The sequence below is a fragment of the Aspergillus pseudotamarii genome, assembly GCF_009193445.1.
Source record: "Aspergillus pseudotamarii strain CBS 117625 unplaced genomic scaffold BDV38scaffold_41, whole genome shotgun sequence".
In the NCBI taxonomy this organism is placed as follows: Eukaryota; Fungi; Ascomycota; class Eurotiomycetes; order Eurotiales; family Aspergillaceae; genus Aspergillus; species Aspergillus pseudotamarii.
The window spans coordinates 54,669-79,033 of NW_022475055.1; the positions used below are offsets into that span (position 1 = coordinate 54,669).

General features: G+C 47.5%; 8 protein-coding genes across 8 annotated transcripts; 3 read left to right on the forward strand and 5 right to left on the reverse strand.

Annotated features, from left to right (window-relative positions):
• Positions 1–318: 318 nt before the first annotated feature.
• On the reverse strand, positions 319–3,146 carry ilv3B (putative mitochondrial dihydroxy acid dehydratase). The gene is made up of 3 exons (XM_032055063.1): positions 2,536–3,146; positions 2,244–2,457; positions 319–2,182 (listed from the first exon to the last, which is right to left on the reverse strand). The coding sequence occupies exons 1-3, from the start codon at positions 2,692–2,694 to the stop codon at positions 729–731; spliced, it is 1,827 nt and encodes a 608-aa protein (XP_031911679.1). The 5' UTR covers positions 2,695–3,146; the 3' UTR covers positions 319–728.
• BDV38DRAFT_251691 (pex2/pex10/pex12 family protein) lies at positions 3,144–4,867 on the reverse strand. Its single transcript, XM_032055064.1, has 3 exons — positions 4,488–4,867; positions 4,158–4,421; positions 3,144–4,107 (listed from the first exon to the last, which is right to left on the reverse strand). The coding sequence occupies exons 1-3, from the start codon at positions 4,794–4,796 to the stop codon at positions 3,271–3,273; spliced, it is 1,410 nt and encodes a 469-aa protein (XP_031911680.1). The 5' UTR covers positions 4,797–4,867; the 3' UTR covers positions 3,144–3,270.
• A 1,819-nt stretch (positions 4,868–6,686) lies between these two features.
• Positions 6,687–8,136, forward strand: BDV38DRAFT_284697 (acid phosphatase PHOa; the record flags this gene model as incomplete). The annotated part of the gene is made up of 3 exons (XM_032060325.1): positions 6,687–6,869; positions 6,927–6,988; positions 7,047–8,136. The coding sequence occupies 3 exons, from the start codon at positions 6,687–6,689 to the stop codon at positions 8,134–8,136; spliced, it is 1,335 nt and encodes a 444-aa protein (XP_031911681.1).
• A 427-nt stretch (positions 8,137–8,563) lies between these two features.
• BDV38DRAFT_294497 (Aldehyde/histidinol dehydrogenase) lies at positions 8,564–10,836 on the reverse strand (the record flags this gene model as incomplete). The annotated part of the gene is made up of 6 exons (XM_032062513.1): positions 8,564–9,175; positions 9,293–9,448; positions 9,629–9,700; positions 9,743–9,882; positions 10,015–10,074; positions 10,788–10,836. 6 exons carry the CDS (start codon positions 10,834–10,836, stop codon positions 8,564–8,566), a joined length of 1,089 nt encoding a protein of 362 aa, XP_031911682.1.
• Positions 10,837–11,270: 434 nt separating this feature from the next.
• Positions 11,271–12,045, reverse strand: BDV38DRAFT_134103 (uncharacterized protein). The gene is made up of 3 exons (XM_032051337.1): positions 11,770–12,045; positions 11,572–11,716; positions 11,271–11,516 (listed from the first exon to the last, which is right to left on the reverse strand). The coding sequence occupies exons 1-3, from the start codon at positions 11,864–11,866 to the stop codon at positions 11,384–11,386; spliced, it is 375 nt and encodes a 124-aa protein (XP_031911683.1). The 5' UTR covers positions 11,867–12,045; the 3' UTR covers positions 11,271–11,383.
• Positions 12,046–12,462: 417 nt separating this feature from the next.
• BDV38DRAFT_134107 (putative importin 11) lies at positions 12,463–16,149 on the forward strand. Its single transcript, XM_032051338.1, has 7 exons — positions 12,463–12,672; positions 12,736–12,836; positions 12,899–13,036; positions 13,091–14,106; positions 14,162–14,634; positions 14,691–14,879; positions 14,940–16,149. The coding sequence occupies exons 1-7, from the start codon at positions 12,508–12,510 to the stop codon at positions 15,990–15,992; spliced, it is 3,135 nt and encodes a 1,044-aa protein (XP_031911684.1). The 5' UTR covers positions 12,463–12,507; the 3' UTR covers positions 15,993–16,149.
• Positions 16,150–16,451: 302 nt separating this feature from the next.
• Positions 16,452–18,077, reverse strand: BDV38DRAFT_134111 (WD repeat-containing protein). Its single transcript, XM_032051339.1, has 3 exons — positions 17,784–18,077; positions 17,385–17,697; positions 16,452–17,307 (listed from the first exon to the last, which is right to left on the reverse strand). Exons 1-3 carry the CDS (start codon positions 17,894–17,896, stop codon positions 16,606–16,608), a joined length of 1,128 nt encoding a protein of 375 aa, XP_031911685.1. The 5' UTR covers positions 17,897–18,077; the 3' UTR covers positions 16,452–16,605.
• Positions 18,078–18,854: 777 nt separating this feature from the next.
• Positions 18,855–20,417, forward strand: BDV38DRAFT_284702 (ribonuclease P protein subunit p40; the record flags this gene model as incomplete). Its single annotated transcript, XM_032060326.1, has 7 exons — positions 18,855–18,998; positions 19,071–19,215; positions 19,300–19,362; positions 19,428–19,529; positions 19,588–19,734; positions 19,788–20,124; positions 20,198–20,417. 7 exons carry the CDS (start codon positions 18,855–18,857, stop codon positions 20,415–20,417), a joined length of 1,158 nt encoding a protein of 385 aa, XP_031911686.1.
• Positions 20,418–24,365: the final 3,948 nt, after the last annotated feature.

The window sequence follows — 24,365 nt, forward strand, 5'->3', positions numbered from 1 at the left end:
CGATGTTTAGCTCTAGCTTGTTTGTTGGAGCGAAAAATACATCGTCGGCCTGTCACAGGCTCCGAAGCAGCACCGTGGAGGATCGGCGAGGATGAGTCATCCACCGTAGCCCACTCATGGCGTCAGCCTGCATCCTCGTGGCTGCACTGACTCAGCAGGGACGTCATCGATCATGTAACAAAGGAATGCCTGAGGTACTGTCTATCGAGTATGCTGTCCTCTCCCCCTAAAAATACTAGGACATATCCTCTGTAGAGTAAGTATCAAAATGAATCGAGTCTGTTGTCTTACTACTCTTCTGTTTATAGTGGGAGTCAAGTTACACATATTACATTGATTTTCAATTCTTTTGTGCCATTCGGTCCACCGTGTATGTAGGACGCCTGGGGACAGGGCGTCCCCATCAGTTCCTATTGGAGGTTGTACTGTGTATACCCCTGTGGTCGACGATATTTACAGGCCAAACAGGTACTTGGGGACATGAGTCTATGAAGAGTTAGAATCAGGAGTTGTGTTTCCTGATTTCAGCTTAGCCATATTCAGCACGCAGTTTGGCCCTGGCATCTTAGCGGTAAGTCGATTTCTGTCATGGATTCGGTATGGATGGCACTCCCTACGGAGCACGGGTCCGTTTGACACATAATTATTTGACCATGATGACATGATCAGCTCATAAAGATGTCGTATAAAAATTTATTCATAAATTATTACCATGTACCGAAAATATCCTAAAAAAGGTCCGTCATTGCGCCATGGGAAGCGTCTCCAACCAGTCGGGCATACTTGGCCAGCACACCCCGTGTAACGTGCGGTGTGGGAGGCTGCCACTCTCTCAACCGTTGCTGGATTTCTTCATCCGAGACATCCATGCTAATTTCATTGGTTTCCGCATTGATTGTGACCACGTCCCCATCGCGGACAACAGCGATTGGTCCTCCTACCGCGGCTTCGGGTACAATGTGACCTACGATGAACCCATGGCTTGCCCCTGAGTATCTTCCATCAGTGATCAGTGCCACGTTGGTAAGCTTGGCTCCCATCAATGCCGCGCTGGCCTTGAGCTGCTCCGGCATCCCCGGTCCGCCCTTGGGGCCCTCATAACGGACGATGATCACTAGGTTCTCATCTCGGGGTATTTTACCCTGGTTGAGTGCATCATTAAGCTGATACTCCTTATCAAACACTCGTGCCTTTCCTGTAAATCTAGTGCCCTCCTTGCCGGTGATCTTAGCCACGGCGCCTCCGGGGGCTAGGTTTCCACGGAGGATCTGAAGGTGGCCAGTTGCCTTAATAGGGTTATCTAAAGGACGAATAATAACCTGATCGTCCGGCAATGATGGGAATGATGCCACATTCTCGGCCAGAGTCTTTCCGGTAACCGTTGGGATATCGCCATCAAGTAAACCCCCTGCAATCAACAGCTTCTGAACAGACGGGACGCCTCCAATATCGTACAAGTCCGCCATGTAGTATTTTCCACTGGGGGAAAGGTCAGCAATGAATGGAATCTTGTTACTGACCCTCTGAATATCATCCAGAGTGAGTTCCACGCCAGCTGTCCGAGCCATGGCAAGGAAGTGGAGCACACCGTTGGTGCTTCCTCCAAGAGCCATTGTCATGACGAGGGCATTTTCGAAGGACCGCTTAGTCAAAAGATCACGCGGTCTTATATTCTTTTCCATGCAAACTTTAATCGCTTCCGCCACCTTGACGCACTCTCGCATTTTTGATGGAGACGTAGCGGGGGTGGAAGAGGAGCCAGGCAAAGACAGACCCATTGACTCGATGGCTGTGGCCATTGTGTTCGCAGTGAACATGCCCCCACAAGCGCCCGCGCTGGGACAGGCATGTCTCTCAAGATCATCCATGATCTCATCCTTGGTCTTGCTGGTGTCCCCACCATCGTCCGGTTGACGCAAAGTATCATATGAATAAGCCCCAGCGGCTTCGAAGCAACTCGAAACGTTGATTGGCTTTCGTAGGAGGTTGGAATACCCAATTTGAATAGTTCCGCCGTAGATCATGATGGAGGGCCGGTTATGCCTGGCCATACCCATCACCACTCCAGGCATGTTTTTATCGCATCCGGGGATGGCAATGCAGGCGTCGTGGTACTGAGCGCAAGTCACGGTCTCGACGCTATCCGCAATGATCTCACGCGTTTGGAGAGAAAACCTCATGCCTGTTGTACCGTCAGGTATGTCTCCGATGGGAACTTGCAAGTAGTCTTCGAAGTCACTGACCTTCACTGCCCATGGTGATGGCATCTGAAACGCCAATAGTGTTATATTGCCAACCAATCATGCCCTGACCCTCGACGGACTTCTTCACCGTCTTGCCCATATCCAGCAGGTGCATGTTACACGGATTTCCTTCCCACCACACGGATGCAATTCCTACCTGAGGACTCTTTGCCATAGCATTTTGGTCGGGAACACCTGCAGCATAGAGCATTGCCTATTAGAAATGGAAATTGCTGTCAGCACGATCAGGGTCAAACTCCGGTCGACGGAGTTTCCAAGTTAAACTACCTACCTTAGCGCCAGGGAAGTCATGGCCTCTAGTGATGGTTGAAGAGTAGCGATTCAGCGCAGGTGTTCCATCCTCATGCTTTGTGCCCTCTGGAAGACAGGGGAATTCGATATATTTCGCTTCCCCAAAGGCTGATGAGACGGCGGGTTTGGAGGGGTCCATGGCGAACGCTGAATAGTTCGAATGAAAAATGCCGTTGGATGCTTCAGGACAGTCAAATGACCCTATATCTTAGGTCGACAATGGATAGGGCCAATACAGCTTTATAAAATGCAAAGACGATAGAGCGATCGTGCGGTGGAAGTGAGCCCCTCATCTCCCGGTAAATCGGAGTTGGTACGTGTCTCCGTAAAGAGTATCGGCGACATGTCCGTTGCGGGGGATGTTGAATAATCGGAATTGATCCTATTAGTTGTTGTTTCTGAGGAGTATAATTCAACTGCCCGCTGTGATTTGACAAAGGTCTCGGGTATAAAGTGGGGAACTTCTAATCACCAGACGACTCGGAAGATGGGGACCTTACTCCCTACATTCTTTGTGTATAGTATACTGACTGGAAGATTACTAGTGCTTTTAGTAAGTTCTAGATAGATAATCAAGAAAAGATGAGGGCCAGTGCAACTGGGTATCTTCGATAAAAGCTGACTCCTAGAAATAATAATAATTCATCGTATAATATCCATAAGAATGAAATGATTGACGCCTGTCGCTTTTTGCCCAGCATGTTATCCAGCCACACTAATCTGATTCTCGGTCAACCGTAGACCACTGGCCAGAGTGCTGTAGCCCTTCATCTGAAATAGAATCCTGCAGTGGGCCCGGTTTCTCAAAGGAATCATCCATCCCCTTCTCAGACTCATCACGATGGACACCAGAACCATCGTCTACGGCAAAGCCAACAATTTTTCCTGAGCTTGACTGAGGTCGAGCCTCCTCGAGAACATCGCCGTGCCAGGGTTTGCATTTCTTAACGATCTCACCGCAGCGGAGACATATCCAACCCTCTCCTTCCTCTCCCTCGACCTTTTGCACTAGACAGACGAAGCAGTATACGCAGCCACAAGGGACTGCCTCATAAGGATTTGTAATGTCCGTCTGGGCGGACCCGAGGATTCCCCCAGAGGCCGCCGATGCAGCGATCACTTCGCTTTCTGTTGCGGACTCTGGATTGCTCGCTTTGTAACATATTGCGCAGGTCCTTTCAGGAAGGAATGCTAGCTCTCCTTGCTTCTCAGCTTCTTCGGAGTCTCCATCACTTGATTTGATACTAGACATTGTTCTGCGCCACGCTCGGGATATCCATCGTCGCCATCTGCTGATTCCCACGAGCGGCAGCAGGAACAAAAGGAACTCCGTGAATGCGTGCCACACAAGTTGTCGATTCAAATATTCGAACGACACCTCGCGGCTTGCCTGTGCAGAGGGAGGAGTTAGGCGTATGCGAAGGATACGGTCGACTAATGTTCGGTATCGGCCGTTGACAAGGAATACAAGGAAAGAGATAAAGGCTGCAATCGAGTGTGTCGTGGAAACGAGATCTGTCATTCGAGCCAGCATCCGCACTTCTCGGGATGGCTACTAATATGAGCACAATGGATAACTGAAGGGTCGCCACTAGCACTCACCTCGTCATAGCCGCCTTCTTGGTTGATCAACCAGCTCTCCCATTTCTCCCAGGCGTAGCGACCACCAACTGTGAGTAGACCATACAAGGATTTCTGCCACTTCGTTGGAGCAGAATGAATTGGGCCCTTGCTACGAGTGTCTATGTACTTTAAATTTTGTAAGGCCGCTCCATAAGATGCGTCGTGATCCCAAATCGAGAGCTTGAACAAGATTGCACGTAGAGCAAATTGGATTTCGTGGGACCAATCCTCACGGGCTTGGGGCTACAATATCGGAACATTAGTGGATATCATACAATATAATGTTGAAGACGGACGAGAATAACCTACCCCGAAGTACTTCAAAGCATTCCCGACTTGCCCTTTCAGTAACCCCAACAGTTCCTCATCCAGGAGCTCAGCATCGACTTGTCCAACGCGGAAAGCAGGCCTATTACCCTCGCGGCCTTTTATGGTATTCCATAATGAGAGGCCTGAAACAGGTAATCTATTCAAAGGATAAGGGAGTCTCTGGAACGCAGGATGATTAACCGGAGACGTCCGCTGCTGTTCTGCAAATCGAGCGCGAGCCTCGGCTTCGCGGAGACGACGACGTTCCAGGACGCGCTCCTGAGCAGCGGCAAAATTTGTCGAGCTCATTGTATAATCATGGTGTTTTATCAAGATACGTCGTTTTGTAAACGAGGGAGTCAACAACTTGAGCGGGAAACGGCCGGCGGTGTTGCGCGGAGGCCAATGCGGTCGGTCGGTTCCCCAGATTGGGCTCTGATTGAATCTGCCGAGGTTGAATCGAACCACGTGATCGTCCCCAGTTGTGATGGAGTATAAAATAAACTCTCATTCTCTGTTCAGCTAGAGGCCAATTCTGATGTGACTAGTCTCTGCCTCTTTTAGGGATGAGGAAGAAGAGAAGACAAAATTTACTTACTGAAGAATACCGGATGTAGATGGCCGTGTATGGTAAAAGGAATAAGCAATCAATGCCAATGCCTGTTCTGCGTGGAGCTCCAAAATTATTTCTAAAAGAATTTTTTTTGGGGGGGGGGGGGGAATTTCTTTCTACGCATGTCTCATGGTTGGAGGATGTTTCTGTAATGAGTAAAGATCAATGAACTTTTTCATTGCGGCGTGCACTTCTAATGTGAGTTCGGGTTCGCAGACAACTATCGTTAGACCCGGAGTAAATCCGGAATCCATACAAAGCTATGAATTTGTATCCGCAATGGGAACAGCTACAGGGGGACGTCACTATGTTAATGGGGAATTTGACTGGGATATATAGAACACCTAGAATCCCACGACACCCATACGGCGTCGGAGCAAATCTATTCACGCTAAAAGTGTAAATTTCTGCCGTTATGTAAATCTCCGATCAGGCTTTATTCTATATGTATGGAACACAAGTAAGCATATCCAGTACTAGTGGCATTACATTGTGTGTTCAGTTGCCCAGTACATCTTCTTGGAGAAGGCCTTTGTCCACCTCAGTTGCGGTTTAAGCTACTCATATTAGCATGGTATATAATGGATTTGTAATAGTATGGGATTGAGAAAGAGAGAGAAATTCGACAACACCATTAATATTAGCATTCCAAGGCTGTAATCTAAACTTATCGGCAGTGACTGTCAACCCCAAGTTGAATAACTCTTCAATTCATATACAATAGTTCTATCCATTAAGGACTACGCATATTGGCGCGTGTCTTTCTCGGGATGGATGAATGAATGACGGGAAGAATATTTTAGCAGCCTATAGCTGGTCATGCGATAGTTTGTAAATTGTAACCATACTCGCATTAATGAAGTTCAAAGCTACTATACCTCAGTCCATTCCGACCGAGCCGGGCCAGTCAGCCCTGGAGGTATTAGGTGCAGTAGCTACTGCTATCTTCCTGTCTTATCCTATGCTTGACTACTGACTCCACTTCGAATGGACAAAGTAGTACTGGAGTTGTCAACCAGAAGATGGCGCACGTGCTGCCCTCCGAATCCTCCAGACTTTCGGCCCCACCGAGGGCGTGGATAAGCATTCGCCCAGACCTGATTCCGGGACCCACAGAGGACCGGGATCTCGAAGGTCTCGCATGGACGACTTCCTGTACTGCAAGGGGCCCTGACTTCCTTCGTTCTGTCCCATGCCGCTACCCAATCTCAGACTGGCATTTACAAAACAATGCTACTAAGCGATTCAACTGTTGCCTGCGGTTCAATTAGCCGAAATGGCAACCGTCGAATGAAACAAGCTTCCCTGACCTCGTGGTTCTAAACGATCAATTATCTAAACTGTCTTGGTGGATACAACCCGCCAGTAGCGCAACATACTACTACTAGGTACAGTGGTACACTGCAATCTGCCCTACCGACCTCGTGCGCATAGCGCATGGTCATATGCGATAGGATTTTCCTCTCTCCTGCCTATAAAGACAGGTGGTCGCGCCCCCTTTGCTGATCTTTCCTTGCATTCTTCCTCTTGTATCGGTGACAAGGACGATCTGTTGACAAGAAGAGGCCACATACAAAATCTCAAAGATGAAGTCCTTCCTTGCAAGTCTATTCGCGGCCTCTTTGGCCTATGCCCAAACTGCCACGGAGAGTGAACCTTCCCTTTCAGACATTGAGAAGGCTGCGGCTACTACAGAGCCCTACTCTCCTGTCTCCAATGTGACTGGCCTGGCCTTTGACAGATTCTTCCAAGTTTGGCTGGAGAACATTGTATGTGGCGCACCCTAAGACTTATCTTCCCTACATCCTAATGCATATTTTTCGAAGGACTATTCGGACGCGTCTGCCGATGAGAACTACCAATGGCTGGCCAAGCAAGGAATCACTCTGTAAGACTTCCCTGTCGAGACTTGCTCAGTTGTCACAACACCTTACTGACTGTCGAAGCACCAATTTCTTTGCAACCACCCATCCATCTGAGCCCAACTACTGTGCTTCCGCCGGAGGAGACACATTTGGCATGGACAATGACGATTTCAACCAGATCCCGGCCAACGTCTCGACCATTGCCGACTTGTTCGACACGAAGCACATTGCCTGGGGAGAGTACCAAGAACATTTGCCTTACCCTGGATTCCAGGGATACAACTACTCCAACCAGGAAACTTATGCCAATGATTACGTGCGAAAGCACAACCCGTTGATACTGTTTGACTCGGTCACGAAGAACAGCACACGTTTGCGTCAGATCAAAAACTTCACCAACTTTGAGGACGATCTCGCCGATAAGAAGCTCCCTCAGTACGCTTTCATTACCCCCAACATGACCAACGATGCGCACGATACCAACATCACCTTCGCCGCCAAGTGGGAACGTAGCTGGGTCTCCCAGTTGCTCGACAACTCCTATTTCATGGAAAATACTCTGCTTCTTCTCACTTTCGATGAAGACAAGACCTACCCCAAGGGAAACAAGATCATGAGCATTCTCTTGGGTGGTGCCATTCCTGATGACCTAAAGGGCACCACAGATGATACGTTCTATACTCACTATTCGATCATCGCTTCCATGTCGGCCAACTGGGGTCTGCCATCCCTTGGCCGATGGGATTGTGGTGCCAATATTCTTGAAATTGTGGCCAACAAGACTGGCTATGTCAACTATGATGTTGACACTACAAACCTTCGTCTCAATGAGACATACCCTGGACCCATGTCCGCTGGTGATTACTCCAAGTTCTCGCCTATGTGGCCAAACCCATTGACCAGCGGCAACTGTTCAGCTGGTCATGGAATTCTGGACATTGTCAAGGAGACCTATAAGGGAACCACTGCGACTTACAACTACACGAGCCCCTTCCCCTACGATTCAAAGAGCGGTTACAATGTCAAGGTCACCGCGACTAAGAAGGGTGCTGGCAACAAGGGATCTTCTTCCTCATCGACCCCTACCCCCAACGTTGCTGTCCCCTTCGGTACGCCCGCTGCCGGATCCATTTCTGGTATGTTGATGGGTCTTCTCTTTTGTCTTTTCTAAGGCAATGTTATGCGCTATGTCTCTTTGTATGTACTTATTTTAACGACGCCAACAGGCCGTGTTTGAACGCTTTATATCACAGAGGAAGCAGATTTATAATGATTACACAGATGATGCTGTGAGCACAAAAGAATTAGCTAGTGACACTACCGACTATAGAAAATCGTTAGCTTTTGTAGTGAAGCCTACTCCCATCTTAATATCTATCAGTCTTTTCGGTTTAGTGCATCCATTCTTAGTAGCTGTCAATGTTCTCCGGCCCGGATGTAGACTATAGAGTAGCTTTTCGCTCCAATCTCTCGCTCTTACTCTAGTAGAATTTAGCTAAAAATTGCGATTAAAGTCAAGTTTCAGATAGTATTCATAAATGTAAAGTTTGCTATCCACCGTCTCTAAAAAGTTCTCGAGTACACTATATGCGAGCGTATCAAGAACTTGAACTGATCAAAACGGTCTTTGTCTCCAGGTAGCTGTCCAAGCCGCTCAGCAAACCCTCCCGACCCAAACCGCTCTGCTTGTATCCGCCTATTGGCATAACCTTCACCATAGTGGGACTCGTGCTGTTGACACCAACCGTACCTGCCTCGAGAAGCTTAGACAGTCGCACTGCACGATCCATATCCTTCGTGAAAACAGAGGCATAAAGACCAAACTCGGAGGTATTGACCCGTTCAATTGCCTCCTCTATCTTGAACGTATTGATCGCCACAACAGGTCCGAAGACCTCCTCTTTCATAAGCCGGGAGTCATCGGGGACGTTCTCAAAGACGGTCGGTTTGATGAAGCCCTTTCCGCCATCCCCGCCCATCGTGAGCTTTCCGTCCTTTTCCCCAGTCTCTAGGTATGACGTGACCCGCTCATACTGAATGTTGTCTGCCTGCGGTCCATGGTTCGTCGTCGGCTCGAAAGGGTTGCCCATACGTCTCGCGGCGCCAAACTTCTCCTTGAAAACCGCTATGAATTTATCTGCAACGGACTCCTGCACATAAATGCGGTAGTTCGCGATGCAGGTTTGTCCGCTCGTGAAGTGGATGCTGAACTAGGTCTTTTCTGCTGCCTTTTCGATATCTGCATCTTTGAAAATGATTGCGGGTGTTTTACCGCCTAGTTCCAAGTGGATCACTTTCATGTTCGACTTAGCTGCTGCGATTTAAACGTTTTGGCCGGCGGATGTGGAGCCAGTGAAGCTCAGGCAACGCATATCCATATGGGATGATATGGCACTGCCGGCTGAGCTTCTGAAGCCGGAGATGATGTTGACGACGCCAGGTGGGAAGCCGGCTTCTGCAATCGATTTGGCAGCGAAAGCCGACTGTCACAGAAGAGATGTCAGAATAAATAGATATTTGGAGGAGTCGTGGCTGGCTCAAACTTACAGTCAAGGGCGCCTTTTCGCTGCTCTTTAGCACCACAGTGTTTCCCGCGGCCAAAGCAGGGGCAACCTTAAACGAGAGAAGTGCGAGTGGCATGACCAAGGGATGATAGCACCAACGACGCCGTAGGGCCGCCTAAGCGAAATACTGAGGAGGTCAGGGGTATTCACGCTGCTAGTTCCCTGCGCATGCTAGCCGGCTGCTGCATCGTAAGCAAAGGCGTCTGCAGCCACTTTGCCTTCTATGTAAAGTGATACAGGCTTGCCCATCGAGATGGACTCCAAGCGAGCCAATTCAGGCATATTCTCTTTAATTAAATGTGACAGCTTGCGCAAATAGGCACCCCTATCATCGGGGCTGAGGTCTCTCCAACCTGGAAAGCGCCTTTGGCTGCTGCCACAGCCTTGTCCACAGCTTGCTCACTTGCTTCATGAACTAAGACAGAGTTAGCATCTGCTATGAATAGGTGCGCATTGTAGAGTTGGTGGCGGATGCAGCAACGGACCGTCTGCAACTGGTTCATGTGTGTATGGGTTGATCAGCTTAAAAGTTTTCCCATCCGTTGCTGGTTAAAAGCATGAATACGAGTGAGTATGAAGCCTTATAATCACGATATTATGGCTATGCTTGCCTGGCCATTGACAAAGAGCCGAGTCTCAATTGGCTGCTAATTATCGGTAGTAGCCGACATGTTGGCAGGTATGAGATGGGTGCGATTTGGTTAAAAGAGACAAGCTATAGCAGAGGGAAAGAGAGCACTATATACTCTGTTAGCCCCGAACGAAAGTGTCTTGTCCAGAGTCCGAGCGTAAGACCTGATCACAATATTGGTTTCATTGGATTAGTATAGATCGTCGTATTTTATCGTACGGGGATAGCAGGGATCAGTCCATAAAGGCACAGACGCGGGGCAGTGCAATCCGTTCGAGACTCAAGAGTCTCGTAAATAGGCCCATAATCTAGGCTCCTAAGAACATTGTATTAGATGCTAGGAGACGATACGCCCAATGAATATCGGAGTGGGAACGATGTCCATAGCAACTGACCGGAGTCTAGCCGCTAATCCAACGGTTGCATTTGCATAGAAACCTATTGGAGCATTGCTCATGCGGGAGCTTAGTCTACTAGTACTACTACTCGTAATATTGAAACATACTGAGGTAGGGTGCCTTGCTATGGTAGAATGCCTTAAGATCGCGTGTCAGATCCAATTATATTTTATGTACTCCGTACAGCTGGCAAGATCTGTAGAAGGAAACGACATGCGAACACACCCACAGGGATCAGCAATGATCTTAAGGCACTCTACCACAGTAGTCCAGTCCATTTGCCCGATACAGGCGGCAATACATAAGCGATCTCTGAGTGTTTGATGCACTCACGACTTGTACTCTGAGCACATACCTTACCTACTACTCCGTCTGCTTCTGGAGTTACTCTTACGGTTTCTCAATCTACTCTATGGTAATCCGGGAGCAGATTATATTTTCCCTTGTAATCGCACATATAATAGAAATATACTAATCTTTGAACTATATATATATATATAAAATGCTCTGTATATATATTCTGCCTTGTCTATCAGTGTATGGGAATCATGAAAAGTAGAAGTAATAAAATGATGGACTATAATAGCAGAAGGGAGGAGAGATAAATGACCGACCGGAATCGGAAGTCAATGCCTATCCAAGTCTTCATTGGGTATTTTTGTTCTATCACTTAGGCTCTTCAAGACCTTTCCCTTCCTTTAATTAGTTGATAGCTAATTAGCGCATCCTTAGGGCTGAGTCTAGATTAACCACATCATATTGTATCACAACCTAAATATGCTAACTATTATACCCTAGTGCTCAGAGGCTTTCCATCCTAGTTCTTTACCGAGAAAGTCCTTTAGTCTTCAGATCCTGAATGTTAAGTGTGTCTTGATCACCCGAACGGCGTTCCGACTCGAGCTTTACCTTCTCCTCAGGGCCTCCGGTGCCTTCATATTCGCCAGCTGGTGCCAACCTGATTATACTTAGCATCTGATCAAACCATGTAGAAGTCTAGATAAAACGCCAACCTTCCACGAGAGTCTCGGGTGCCTCCCTCATCCTCAGAGATAGGTTTCCGGTTGCTCCCTGTTGCGCCTGCCTCTCGACCAGTTTTGATTCCCGTTGCTTCACGGAATTTCTTATCCGCCCTTTCGTCGATGTTGGACTCGAGGACTTCATACTTCTTTAGCACAATGATTCAATACAAATATCAAGACTCTTCGTACCAGAGTCGCTCTTCGGTCCAAGACCTTGCTTCATTTGATAGGAGTTAAGATCTTGCTCGGCGCGAGCTGCCATACGAAGCTTGTCGGAGTCGGCCATTGTGTGTTATATGTGGATGTTCTGTAAAAGTAGCAAAAAGGTTCAAAGGAATAAAATTATTCAAATAAAGTCGCGTTTTTATGAAGAAAGATCTCGATGAGCCCAGCAACAAAGGCGCCGTTCCCAGCTATATAGCCATGATCTAAAGCTGTTTACCAGGAACACTAGAGACATTGCATCAGAATACATCATATCTATGTAACCAGAAACACTGGATGAATTGCATACTTGCTACTGTATAGAGTAACTAATCCATGATGATGATGATGTCATGCAGCCAGATGCTACCTCAGCCCTATGTATAAGTCCCATCATGGCCTAGCACTGAGGGTCCAGCCCTAGGGCTACAGCGGAGAGGAATAACAGCATTCCGAAGCGTCCCGCTAAGGCGGGGAGCAAAGAATACGGGCTAATGTATACGGACAACGGAGAGAGCTCTTTGCGTGTTACTCTCCTATCAATAGAAATCTTTCACATTTCGCCATAAGATAGGATTTCAAGGACCAGGCAAACCCCCATATTCTATGCTTTCATAGTGTTTTGGAGGTTCCTCTCTTGGCTGATATTGGGGTTTGGAGTCAATTGCTTGATAGCTATCTATAGCTCTCACCTCCAACCCAAGCTTCCAGCCATCCCATAGTATGGCTCACGTCGTTGAATTACCCGGGGAGTCAAACCCCTTGACTCCCCAAAATGTTCTCAATGCTTTGGTTTTGGCAGCAAGCTCGACGCAGCAGCAGGTGCACACTGGTACCCAGCAATTGCAAAACTGGGAAAAGCAGGAGAATTACTATACCTCTCTCCAGGTAATTTGATGCCATATAACCTTTTCTAATTTTTACCGTACTTATATGTTGCTCTTTCTATAGGATGTCTTCTTAGATCACTCTGTACCTAACGAAGTCCGATATCTTGCTATCATCCAATTGAAAAACGGCATTGATAAGTATTGGCGAAAGACAGCGACAAAGTAAGCTGATGCGGTCGCATCCCTATATCGGTGAAAGGCTGCAGTTGCTAACATTCAAATAGCGCCATCAAAAAGGAAGAGAAAGAGCAGATAAAGAACAGAGCCTTACAAGCGGGTGTCGTGGAGCCCGCTGCTCTTCTAGCTTTACACAATGCATTAATGATCTCCAAGATTATGCGCTATGAATTTCCTCAAGACTGGTACGTATCCTTTTGTTCAAGTTCGGTAGCTGTTCTTCTAACTGTTTCGTCAAGGCCCGACGGTATCCCATCACTTATCAACTTCCTCCGTTCCTCAACCCAGCCAGGCGCCAATTCATTACAATTACCACGGACCCTTACAATCATTTTGCAGATAACCAAGGAACTATCAACAGCCCGGTTGCAAAGGACACGAACCAACCTTCAATCTGTTGCTCCAGAGATCTTCCATCTTCTGGGAAGTATATATGTGGACAAAGTGAACAAATGGGTATCGCTTCTAGAGCAGGGTGTTGTTGACGAAGGAGCATTATTGGAGAGTCTTGAGCAAAGTTTAGTGTCTCTCAAGGTCGTTCGACGCCTTGTGATAGCTGGATACGAACACCCCAACCGTCATAACGAAGTCAAAGATTTTTGGATGTTAACTCATTCTCACTTCAGTCGCTTCCTTCAGTTCATCAGCGGTTCCATTAGTCTACCGGAGAATGTGCAGAAGGCGATTGAGAAACATATTTTACAGCTATCGAAGCTTCATGTCGAGATGGCCAAGGATCGTGCTGCCTCTTTTGCATTGCTACCAGACAGCATTCCCCTCGTTCGATCATATTGGAGTCTAGTGGTTAAACTAGGAGAAAACTACGGACAGCTAGGCGCAACTGGTGACCAAGAGGGAAAGTCACTGATGGAAAAAGCTGGGCTCAAAGCCCTTCTTCTAATCAGAGCTTGTTCCAAAATGGCATTCAACCCAGCTCAGACCTTCAAGTACCAGACCCCTGAAGATAAGGCGGAGAAAAAGCAGTCTATTGACCTTATCAAGGCAGAGCTCTTTACCCACGACTTTGTGGTCAATGTCATGGAGCTTCTTGTTACTCAGTTTTTCAGGTTCAGAACGAGCGATTTCCAAGAATGGGAGGAAGACCCTGAAGAGTGGGAACGGAAAGAAGAAGATGTTTCCGACGCTTGGGAATTCTCTATTCGATCATGCTCCGAAAAACTCTTCCTTGATCTGGTCATCCATTTCAAAGACCTGCTCATCCCGCGACTTTTAACAGTGTTCTACAACTTTGCAAGTAAGTCCCTGATACCCTAAGGCAGCGTTGAACTCGGTTAACAGGATACTGCCAGGCCCCGAAAATCGTGATGTGTTACTGAAGGATTCATTATACTCGGCGATAGGACTTGCCTCCGCAAGTCTCGAGCAGCATTTAGATTTCAACAAATTCTTAGAGACTACGCTCGTCCCAGAAGTGCAGATTCAAGAGCAGGGATATAACGTTTTGAGGCGGAGAATTGCCATCCTGTTGGGCCAGTGGGTCCCAGTCAAGTCGAGCGAGCTGAACACAGATGCCATCTATCAAATCTTCCAGCACCTTCTTAGCAAACAAGACCCGTTGAACGACTTGGTAGTCCGCATCACAGCTGGTAGACAACTAAAGAACGTGCTTTATCCGTTCGAGTTCTCGCCCACTGGGTTTCTGCCCTATGCGCCCTCTATCCTTCATGACTTGATGTCCTTGGTCCAAGAGGTTGAACTCTCTGAAACAAAGATGGGGCTTTTAGATACGGTCCGCGTGGCTGTAATTAAGATGGAAGACCATGTATGAATATCCCTACCCCGCTGTACCTTCACACAAGTATACTAATAACTCCTCAGATTACCCCATTCTCGGATCAGATATTGTCGCTGCTACCCCCGCTATGGGAAAGTTCCGGGGAGGAACATCTCATGAAACAGGCTATTCTTACCTTACTGTCATCGTTGATCAACTCCCTTAAGCAAGATTCAGTGCGATACCACTCACTCATCCTACCTCTCATTCAGAACTCAGTGGAACCAGGCTCTGTACGTCTCACCTTGCTCCTCATTGAAATAATCCATGAAGGAATACTAATTCGCCCACAGGAAACATTGGTATATCTGCTCGATGAGGCACTAGACCTCTGGGGGGCTATCTTGACGCAAACTCCAGCCCCAGCTTCTCCTGAAATCCTTTCTCTTCTTCCTGCGCTTCTCCCTATTTTTGAAGCTGCCACGGATAGCGTTCCACAGGCCCTTCAAATCGCAGAATCTTATGTCTACCTTGCGCCGCAGGAGGTGCTGAGTGACCGAGTACGACTTCCTTTCCTCGCCTCCCTTGAGACTCTTTTGAAATCTACAACACGCCAACGCCTCGGCGTCGTGCCACGCCTAGTCGAGTTAATGGTACGTGGCACTGAGGCCGTGGATGGTGGCAGCGAAAATTCATATAATGTGATCACTCGATCGCTCCTTGACAGTTCCTTCCTATCATCTCTCCTGGAAGGCCTCTACTCCGCCTATGAGGCCAGCCAAACTACTGGACCTAACAGAAAACAAACATCTGTGTATGGCGTCGTTGAGACGGACTACTTCTCCGTTCTTGCCCGCTTGGCCCTGGCGTACCCAAAGATCTTCGCATCAGCCGTTTCCGCCGCGACGGGAACATCTGAAGAACAAGCCCTTACCTGGCTTCTCACAGAATGGTTCCTCCACTATGACAATATCGGAAGCACAACGCAAAAGAAACTCCATGCGCTTGCACTTACCCAGCTACTCAATTTGAATGGCCCAGACACACAACCACCTCCGTACATACTCAACCACCTCCAATCCTATCTCAACACATGGACAGACATCGTCACCGAGCTCGCCGAAGGGACCGAGACCGAAAATGACCCCCGTGCTGGTGACCATCTGGTCTACTGGAATAACGCAGAAACGGGCAAGTGGGATGAGAATGAACCCCCTGAAAATGAACGCAAACGTCACTGGGAAAACACTGATATCCTCCACAAGATCAACATTCGCGACTTCATCCGAGATCGACTGCGCTCGTTGATTGTTGGATGCGGTGGTGAGCAACGATTCCAAAATGAATGGCTCCTCAACGTCGATCGCGAAGTTGTATCTGCATTTGTCGCCCTTGGGCTTTTCTAATAGAGCACTCTGCTCCAAATCTTGGACTTGATTTCTATAATCACCCTTGAGGTGGGCAGTTTCCACTCTACAATCTACTACACTTACATATCCATGCGGTCCTTGCTGCTTGCAAGAGTTCCACGATCCAAACTCCAATAGGGCTAGTGAACAGATGTCTGTTCGCTTCTTGAGCCCCCGATGCAGCCAAATTGTGATGGTGGGGTGCCCATGACATTTCTATTGCGTCTTGAGTTAAAGGTGTTCATGAAGGGAATGGAAGGCATTGCATGCAGCTTTAGTACTACTGTTATTCCCCTCAGCATATTACCATCTTAGAAAATAACAGTCGGGATCCTTTCTGGACTCGAACCTTTTCTACCTTCTCCCGAATCCTTTTTTATGATTATATCTGGTGACTGTGATCTTTCTCTTTTATCAACAAGCCTGACTGCGTGTATTGTACATGACTCGCAGATCAAGCTTATTTTACTGCCGGACAACCATATCATGGGTATATAAATCATGTTGTGGAAACACCTAGCTGTTGGCTGAAACACGCACCTTTCTGCGAAATACGGTAGGCCAGGCATCCGGTGACAGCTGATCGCACAGTACGATAAACACACCACCATCAGAGATTCCCACCCGCAGCTCCCACAATCTTAAGTCCACTAGCTCCACCACCTCCGGGACCGTCTGCTGTAGTAGAGTACGCAAGCCAATAGCGCGAGGGATGCCATGCGACGGCTGGAATGCCTGAATTCACCCCGCCACCAGTAGGAACAGTATACACGCTTTCGCCTGTTTCAGCATGGAAGATCTCAATTCCATTACCGCCGCAGCCTACTTCATCACAAGCACCGCAAATGAATCTCCCGTCGAAGCTCCAGCTTACCCCGCGGACGGCCCCACCATTATTACTAGACACGGTGCGTCGACAAATCCAATCCGATGTATCCCACAGAGAAATAAGGGCGTCGCTGCCGCCGACGGCAAGATAGCGTCCCGTAGGTGCGAGGGCAATCGAAAGGCAGGCGGATGTGTGAGCATTAAGGGTGTGGAGGACGTCGAAGGATGGGTAGGATAATATTTTGACCGTGCCTTCGCCGGTGGTTGCGAAGAGGTGAAGATCAGACGAGATTGGTGTGGAAATGTGATGAGAAAATGTTGTCGCATTTGTTTGGACGGGTTGTGGGTGGGAATCTAGGACTCTATAGGTGGTTGGGCCTGCGATAGGTTTCTGAGACTGGGTGGATGGGACATTTATTACTCCGTTTTCGAGCACAGTTGGAGTAGAAGGCGATTCGATCGAGATTGGTATCAGAGTGTCATCCTAGTAATTAAGAATATGCCAGTCAGTTCATGTTTCAGCCACTTGTCTGTACCCTGTAAACGTTCAGAGCTTCTCACCTTCCTTCCAACCACCATTGTGCTCCCATCAGCCGACCAAGACAAAGTGAAAGCCTCGCCGCCGACATCTAGACGGCTCACACATGTCTTCGAGCGAACATCCCAGAAGCGCACGGTACCATCAGACGAACAGCTTGCTAGCTCCGAGTCTCGAACTGGGTTAAATAAGACTTTCTCGATTCCCGCGGTGTGACCGCGGAGGTCAGTCGAGTATTTAACTTGCGCGCGTTCAGGGTTCCAGATTCGAAGGGTACGATCCGCTGATCCTGTAGCGATAAGCTGGCCGGTGGGGTTCCATGCTATCGTTCGAATTCTACCAAGAAAGATATATATTATCAGCTTGAACCTAAGCTAGGATGTGTTGTGCAGGTGCAACAGTTTCCTTGGACGGAGACACACGTATGAGATCCAGGCGTTCGTGCAATAGGATCATGATAGCTTTGAGTCTTGAGGCTCCCGAATGAGAATGCAAATCGCTCCTTGGGGAGTAGATTGCGGCGGGGTGGTGCCATTGTTCGTAGCTACTGTCTCTAGCGGAGTCGTGACGATGGCGGCGATGACAGGCGCAATCCACGTTGATGCCCCGAGGGGCTGTGGTCAATGAAAGTTGGAAGGACTTTCGCGAAAGGGTGTAGGTAGTTACCCAGGAATTGCGATCACAATATATAGAGTACTAGTTGCGCGGAGAAGTCGTGCGTTGCATATCAATGTTTGGAGGAGCGGCGGCGATGATAAAGGCGGATGATCAAGCTGGTTGGTGCCTTGGTGCCTTAGACACTGGGAACCATGCGCCAATGACGCATCATTAATATCAACAATTGTCAATTCGGCGCATTATGTCCCTTGGTTGTTGTCATCGGATGTTAGAAGAGAGTCTGCGCATATATTTATACTAGATTGCAGAGAAATCATTTATCCACGTCCTTCATTGTTGTTCGAAATATATTTTCGCAACAACTTTTATCGTTAGTAGTTATCTAATGGAACAGTTTAAGGAGGCAAAAAGCCAATAGGAAGCGAGCGACAGTGATAGAGAGCCTTACTATGGACAGCACACTTCAAATAGTCATTACAAGTACATATCCTTCCCTGAAAGCGATGATTGAATTTAAAGTATTTTTATAGAATCGAAGTCACGGCCGAATCCGTTTACTTATTGGGGGTCCATTGTCCAATCAGATGATGTCCGCTTTTCCATCATCCAAAAGACATCAAATTTCAATGTCTTGGAGGTCATTTCTGACTCACTGCCAACATAACCGATCTGTTGATTCTCTCATTTATATATGTGTGATTTGCTATCAGTAGGTAAATTATCACCAGACGACATAGATAATTATCCATTGTTGTTCTTTAAACTAACAACTTTTGACAGATTCTTCCAACCAACCACAGCGCGCCATTTGATTTGATATCAAAGTCTCGGTGCATAGGGTTATATATCACAGAGATTGCCCAAGACAAAATAATATGTTCGGTCTGGAAGATGACGCGTCTAGGCGCGAGAAATGCTACACGGCAGTGGCTCAATTGCCTTCCTTCATCGACTCCAAACAGCCGCCGATGAAAAAGTCGCCCTTTTCGACCATTCGGGGACATCCGTTCGTGCACACGGTACTTGACCCTTCTGTTTCTCCATTACCACTCCCCTTAAGTGATATATTTTAGCTGACCACGTAGGAATAGGTGGAGGTTACATTACCTAGAGCAACCTATAAAGCCATTGAGAGCTCATTAGATGCTAAACTTCCCAAGCTGCGATATGCTAGAGTGTTCATGTCACTGTCGTCTCTGCTCGAGGGGAACTTTTTCAATGCTTATATCAAATCTGGTAACTAAGAATCTACTACAATGATCCCGCTTCATTCGATGAAGAAAGATACTGTAGATGAGGGCTATTCTAACTACGTCATAGGAAATATTCTCATGATATCAGAGGGACGTCCTGGTTCAGATAATGTGTTTACTCTCAGAGATGGTATTGTATACCCTTTTTGGACATAATGTTCATTTGGTAACGGTTATAGACTGACCTACCTATAGGAATCCTGAAACTAGAACTTGGAAAGGAGATATTTGAACGAACAGGTCTAACGGGGAAGTCCATTCGTAGTGGGGGCAGAAAACATGCCAAGGAAAGATATCGTACGTACTTATATGACATATCTTTACCCTATATCTATATACTCACATGTTCGGATAGTCGTGGAGATCAACCTGCGGCTGCCATCAATGCTTCACGGTAAGAAAGGCTTTGAGAAACTAGTATGGGCATTCAAGAATGTCCTCAATCACACTGTGGCCTGGCTCTTCTATGACCTGACATTGGAGTCGAGTGGCATTTCCTCCGGTACTATAACCCATATTCTTCATCCCTTAATTCACACACTAAAGAATGACTAGACGATCCTTCCCTGAAAGGAAACCACCCTCACATTATAGACTGCGAACCAGTGCGCACTGAATACCGTGACATACTCGTCCCACCTTTCAAGGGAATGAATATCACAGAAACGGCGCCAGAGCAGGAATTAAAGGATTATTGCGACGAAATCTCCGAATGGCTTGGAATGGTGGCCCTCGGATCTCCTCGAGTATTAGCGAGCGATGATGTAGACCCATACCTATGTCGCTATAGCATACCGGACTCCGACGAAGCAAAGTCGTCAGATATAGTCAGTTTGAGATGGCATGGTTTCCTCTCTCCCAAATGGATCATGGAGCTATTCCTTACTCTATTGTATGTTGTTGATCTTACCCCTCAACTCCCTGTTAGTTTATCGAACATCGCATGCTGACTGCTTCATTCTCAGACAAGAAACTTCCCCGAAGGATCTAGAGGCCTTTTCCTGGTTTGCTTTCTCTGCGAGTGCCCTAGGGAGGGAAGCTGTTGAAGGAAAAGACGGTTATACGGTTCTGACATTTCCTTCTCTAGGTGGAACTAGTGATGGTGTGCAGAAGAACTCTGGCACTAGATCTAAAATCGGTCGCTCATGTGTTTGCTGGGAGTACGTTGGCGTCTCAATTGTTTAGAAATGAAGCATATATCCCACAGTGCGTTGAGTCTGTACACGTCACAACTGATATTGGCCAACAGAAATTAGAATATGAAAGTGACATGTCGACTATGCCCTGACATGTAGCCACCAAGTGGTTATATCGACCAATACATCTTTCCCTTCAAATACTAGGGTCTGCAAGCCGTATATGTACGACTTGTTTTGTATTGCCCTTTACGATTTGTTGCAACGTAGATTAATTTGCGGATGGGCAAGAACTACTGAGGCACAGAGCGCGAATTACCTAATTCAATATATAAAGCTAACCGTATATTGGTATCAACTAGTATCCAAAAATTTAATGTTCCAGCTGCTCCTGGCCCTCCAAGTCATAGTCCTAATTCCCAGTGAATAGTATATAGAACTCCAGCAAAATAATACCCACAAGCAGAAAACATACCCAAGAAAATATATGAAAATGGAAAGTCTTAAATGGCTACAATCATCATCCAATAAGGTCATTCACAACATCTTGAAGCACTGGTCTATTCCCAAGGACCTTGCTACCACTCAGCAGTTTGGCTCCCTTCTTTGCCGGCTTCCTGAGACCCTGCGGAGCATTCCGGGCTTGTACTGGACTTAGAGGATTGCGGGCCTTCTTTTGAGAAGTAGGACTCCTCTTTGGACTGGGTGTTGATATTTCTTGTGGCTGGCGTTGTGTATGGATGTTGTCAGAGCCAAAAATGTGGTCTTCCACAGCGCCCTTTGGCAAGTCATATATCCAGCCTTGCTCTTCGACTAACTTCACATATTTGCCTAGCAGCTCATTGCCGCCACGAAGGGTGCTCTTGCTTCCAACAACAAGGAGCTTTGTTCGTGCTCGGGTAAAAGCAACGTTAACCCGTCTCCAGTCACGGAGAAGATCGCCGACATGGTTGTCTGAATTGCTGCGCACGCAGCTCAGTACCACAACATCTTTATCTCGTCCTTGGAATTTGTCCGCGGTGTGCATTTCGAGATCCGGTAGGTGATGGTGCAAGTTCTGTTTCAGAAGCGAAAGTTGGCTGCGATAGAACGTGATGACACCAATGCTTCGTGCTGGTATGCCGCAAGAGATGAAGGCCTCCACGAGTTGGGCGCAGAGTATTGCCTCGGTAGGGTTGACGATTCGCGACCCCTGTGATATGTCCAAGGCTGGTGTGGCCAGAGTGTCTGTGTTGACAAGGCGGGTTTTCGCAGATGGGTCGACCAAATCGCGAAGCCAGCAGCGAGCCTGACTTGTACCAATACAGAGCTGCCTTTGCCCTGGGGGTTGGAAATGGTCCAAATGAAGATGCTTGAGACCCCCGATATTGGGAACCTCCAAAGATCGCGCAGCAACCTCCTGGGTTCCACATTTGAGCTGCCCAGAGTAGATGAGGGTGTTTGAGAGGAGCATGATGTCTTTGCACATTCGATACTGATGTTCAAGATTGACGACTGATGCCGGATGAGAATCAGAGAGAAGCTTGAAGAGACTAACGTCGAGCCCCCCTTCCTGAGCCTCCTTATTCTGCACAAGAGGTGGCAGTTGGTAATGATCGCCGACAAGGATGAACGTCTTTGCCATTCGGACCGGACCTAAACATACAGGCAAGGTGATCTGGGAGGCTTCGTCAACGATGCAATAATCGAATATGCGCTGACTAAAAACGCTGTGGCCAATTCCAAGACAGGTTGTTGCAACAATCTGCGAGTCTTCATATGCCTCTTTAAGTTCTTCGATTGTGCTTTTGGGAACTGCCGCAAGGTCGGCGAACTGCTGAACCTCAGGATGCACCTTCGCTGCAGCCCCAACCCGTAAGATACGAATGTTGTCATCCCGAATCTTCAAAAGTATGTTGTCAACTGCTGTGTGAGTGTATGATGTTAGAAGCACACTTTTCCCTTGCGATACTAATGCCCGAATTATGTGGGCAATAGTTGTCGTCTTGCCTGTCCCTGGCATTCCCAATACCAAAGCATAGTCTTTAGCGCTCATCACTTTATCAATAGCTCGTTTCTGATCAACATTCAAGCTTGCCCTGTCGGTGTGAGAGACCTTGTACCCGAACAATGTGGGTTGGAATGTGGGAGCGGATCCTTCAACGATCAGCCTCCTAAGATTCTTGGCCTGAAACAGGTCTCTTTCCATCATAGCAACTAAGTTTGCTCGAACAATGGCCATGCCATTACTGAACTCGTCTTTATCCAGTCTGTAAATAACCTCTTCTTCAGGTTCATTTGATGGAGTCGAGGAAGCAGCATCGGCGCCAGGGATTTCCATTATGCCCCTGAATGTCTGGTTTATTTTGGCATCAAAGCCTTTGGACTTGGTTCTGGCATTATGCAGTCGTCGATCCACTGCGACAGAGACACGTTGGGGACTGACTTGCACGACATAGCCATTTGCAAGCGCAAAGTGACCCTTTTCATCAGATATCACGATCGGCTCTCCAACTGTGAGCTGTGACTCAGTAAAAGAAAAAGATGGTGCTAGCTGCCTTTTCACAAAGGTATAGCGATAGCGATTTATTTTTACCCCATCCTTGTCTTCAAAGGCTGACCCTGGTTCGATTACAATATCGCCGAAGCACCGACCGAGAGCCTCCCGCTCACTGCTTAGCAATGTCCAAAGCTCCCGCTTAAATCTCATCATACTTTGCTCCTCCTTTGTGAGCAAATCATCCCATTTTCGGAAAAAGTCACGATCTTTGGATGTCAGGTGGTCCATAGCCTTCACGAACTCGTCGCCGAGCCCGCTTGATTCGCCGTCGCCATCATCAACAAGCTTGTGATAGATAAAGCAAGGTGTCTTGGAGAAGCATTTATTACACAAAGCCTGCCTTTTGACCATGGGCGGTAGTTGGGTTCTTCGGCACATATAGCCAGCTACCCGATTTCGCGCCTGAATCATCTGGAGGAGCTCATGACGAATGCCGCGAATACGGAAAATTTTCGACGTCTCGAGGTAATAGAGAAGGCCGAATGTAACTTCCACATCTGATGAAGATAGGTTAGGTTAGAATAAGCGCAGTTGTTCGTGACAAGTCCTAGGCTCACCGTAACGATCGGAAAGCAAAAGGGTATAGAGAGCCGTCTGAGCCCTATGGGCATGATTTGTGTCCCTGTTACCCGTCTTAAGCTCAAGGGGCACAACCAAATTCTTGTCGCTCTCGCCATCATGGCAGGCAACTTGTACAGTAGCATCGATATTGCCTTTTAGTCCATACATCGGAGACCAAATGTGTTCTTCAACCTCAAGTAGCTTGTTGATGCTCAGGCGGAGCCTGGAACTATTTCGGTCTTCAACAAGGGATTGCGCCTGTTGGTAAAGATGAGTACGCGTACCGTCGTAAGTTGCTGAAAGTTCCACTCACACTTGGCTTTGCCTTGAGGAAAGTGTCTGCCCATGATATCAGGGCTGGGATTTTGCCCATCACATAATCGATGGCTTCAGGAATGCTCATGTGAATCAAGTACAGTTCCTCAATATGCTTCACAATGACCATTTCAACCAAGCATCTCAGTGAAGATATATCCCATTGATTAGTCTTCATTGCCTCTTGGAAGACTTCATGGAAAATATTTCCAAACACTTGGGGCTTTCCAATGTCACCGGTGTTTTTTATACGGTCCTGAAGCACAGCTCGCCGCTGACAACTAATCGAATCCGCGACAACTGTCGCCGAAACTAGATGATCCGGATGAAGAATGATCATATTGTGGGAATCGTTGACGATACAATGGCCTGCTGTATCAAAATCGCCGATTAAGTGAATATAGGAGTCCTTGCAGCATGGACTATCAAACCATGATTCCCGCAGGACAACGACCTTTTTCTGGGCGTTTCTTTCATCTTGTACTAACAACACCTGATTACAATGTCAGCTTCTACCTGTGACGCTTCTAGAGTATCCGACGGCTAACCTTTTCTGGCTGGAGGCGTCCCTTTTCAGTGGTA

What these genes read in the sequence shown, in the direction of transcription:
- ilv3B (XM_032055063.1), bottom strand. Translation starts at nt 2,694, where the DNA reads ATGGACCCCTCCAAACCCGCCGTCTCATCAGCCTTTGGGGAAGCGAAA. An exon ending in ATGACTTCCCTGGCGCTAAG is followed by an intron (nt 2,458 to 2,535) that starts GTAGGTAGTTTA and finishes CATTTCTAATAG; the next exon opens with GCAATGCTCTATGCTGCAGG. An exon ending in CATCACCATGGGCAGTGAAG is followed by an intron (nt 2,183 to 2,243) that starts GTCAGTGACTTC and finishes ACGGTACAACAG; the next exon opens with GCATGAGGTTTTCTCTCCAA.
- BDV38DRAFT_251691 (XM_032055064.1), bottom strand. Translation starts at nt 4,796, where the DNA reads ATGAGCTCGACAAATTTTGCCGCTGCTCAGGAGCGCGTCCTGGAACGT. An exon ending in ATGCTTTGAAGTACTTCGGG is followed by an intron (nt 4,422 to 4,487) that starts GTAGGTTATTCT and finishes CCGATATTGTAG; the next exon opens with CCCCAAGCCCGTGAGGATTG. An exon ending in AAGAAGGCGGCTATGACGAG is followed by an intron (nt 4,108 to 4,157) that starts GTGAGTGCTAGT and finishes TCATATTAGTAG; the next exon opens with CCATCCCGAGAAGTGCGGAT.
- BDV38DRAFT_134103 (XM_032051337.1), bottom strand. Translation starts at nt 11,866, where the DNA reads ATGGCCGACTCCGACAAGCTTCGTATGGCAGCTCGCGCCGAGCAAGAT. An exon ending in TGGACCGAAGAGCGACTCTG is followed by an intron (nt 11,717 to 11,769) that starts GTACGAAGAGTC and finishes AGAAGTATGAAG; the next exon opens with TCCTCGAGTCCAACATCGAC. An exon ending in ACCCGAGACTCTCGTGGAAG is followed by an intron (nt 11,517 to 11,571) that starts GTTGGCGTTTTA and finishes AAGTATAATCAG; the next exon opens with GTTGGCACCAGCTGGCGAAT.
- BDV38DRAFT_134107 (XM_032051338.1), top strand. Translation starts at nt 12,508, where the DNA reads ATGGCTCACGTCGTTGAATTACCCGGGGAGTCAAACCCCTTGACTCCC. An exon ending in ATTACTATACCTCTCTCCAG is followed by an intron (nt 12,673 to 12,735) that starts GTAATTTGATGC and finishes CTCTTTCTATAG; the next exon opens with GATGTCTTCTTAGATCACTC. An exon ending in AGTGTTCTACAACTTTGCAA is followed by an intron (nt 14,107 to 14,161) that starts GTAAGTCCCTGA and finishes GGATACTGCCAG; the next exon opens with GCCCCGAAAATCGTGATGTG.
- BDV38DRAFT_134111 (XM_032051339.1), bottom strand. Translation starts at nt 17,896, where the DNA reads ATGGCACCACCCCGCCGCAATCTACTCCCCAAGGAGCGATTTGCATTC. An exon ending in CGAACGCCTGGATCTCATAC is followed by an intron (nt 17,698 to 17,783) that starts GTGTGTCTCCGT and finishes CTTTCTTGGTAG; the next exon opens with AATTCGAACGATAGCATGGA. An exon ending in CAATGGTGGTTGGAAGGAAG is followed by an intron (nt 17,308 to 17,384) that starts GTGAGAAGCTCT and finishes CTTAATTACTAG; the next exon opens with GATGACACTCTGATACCAAT.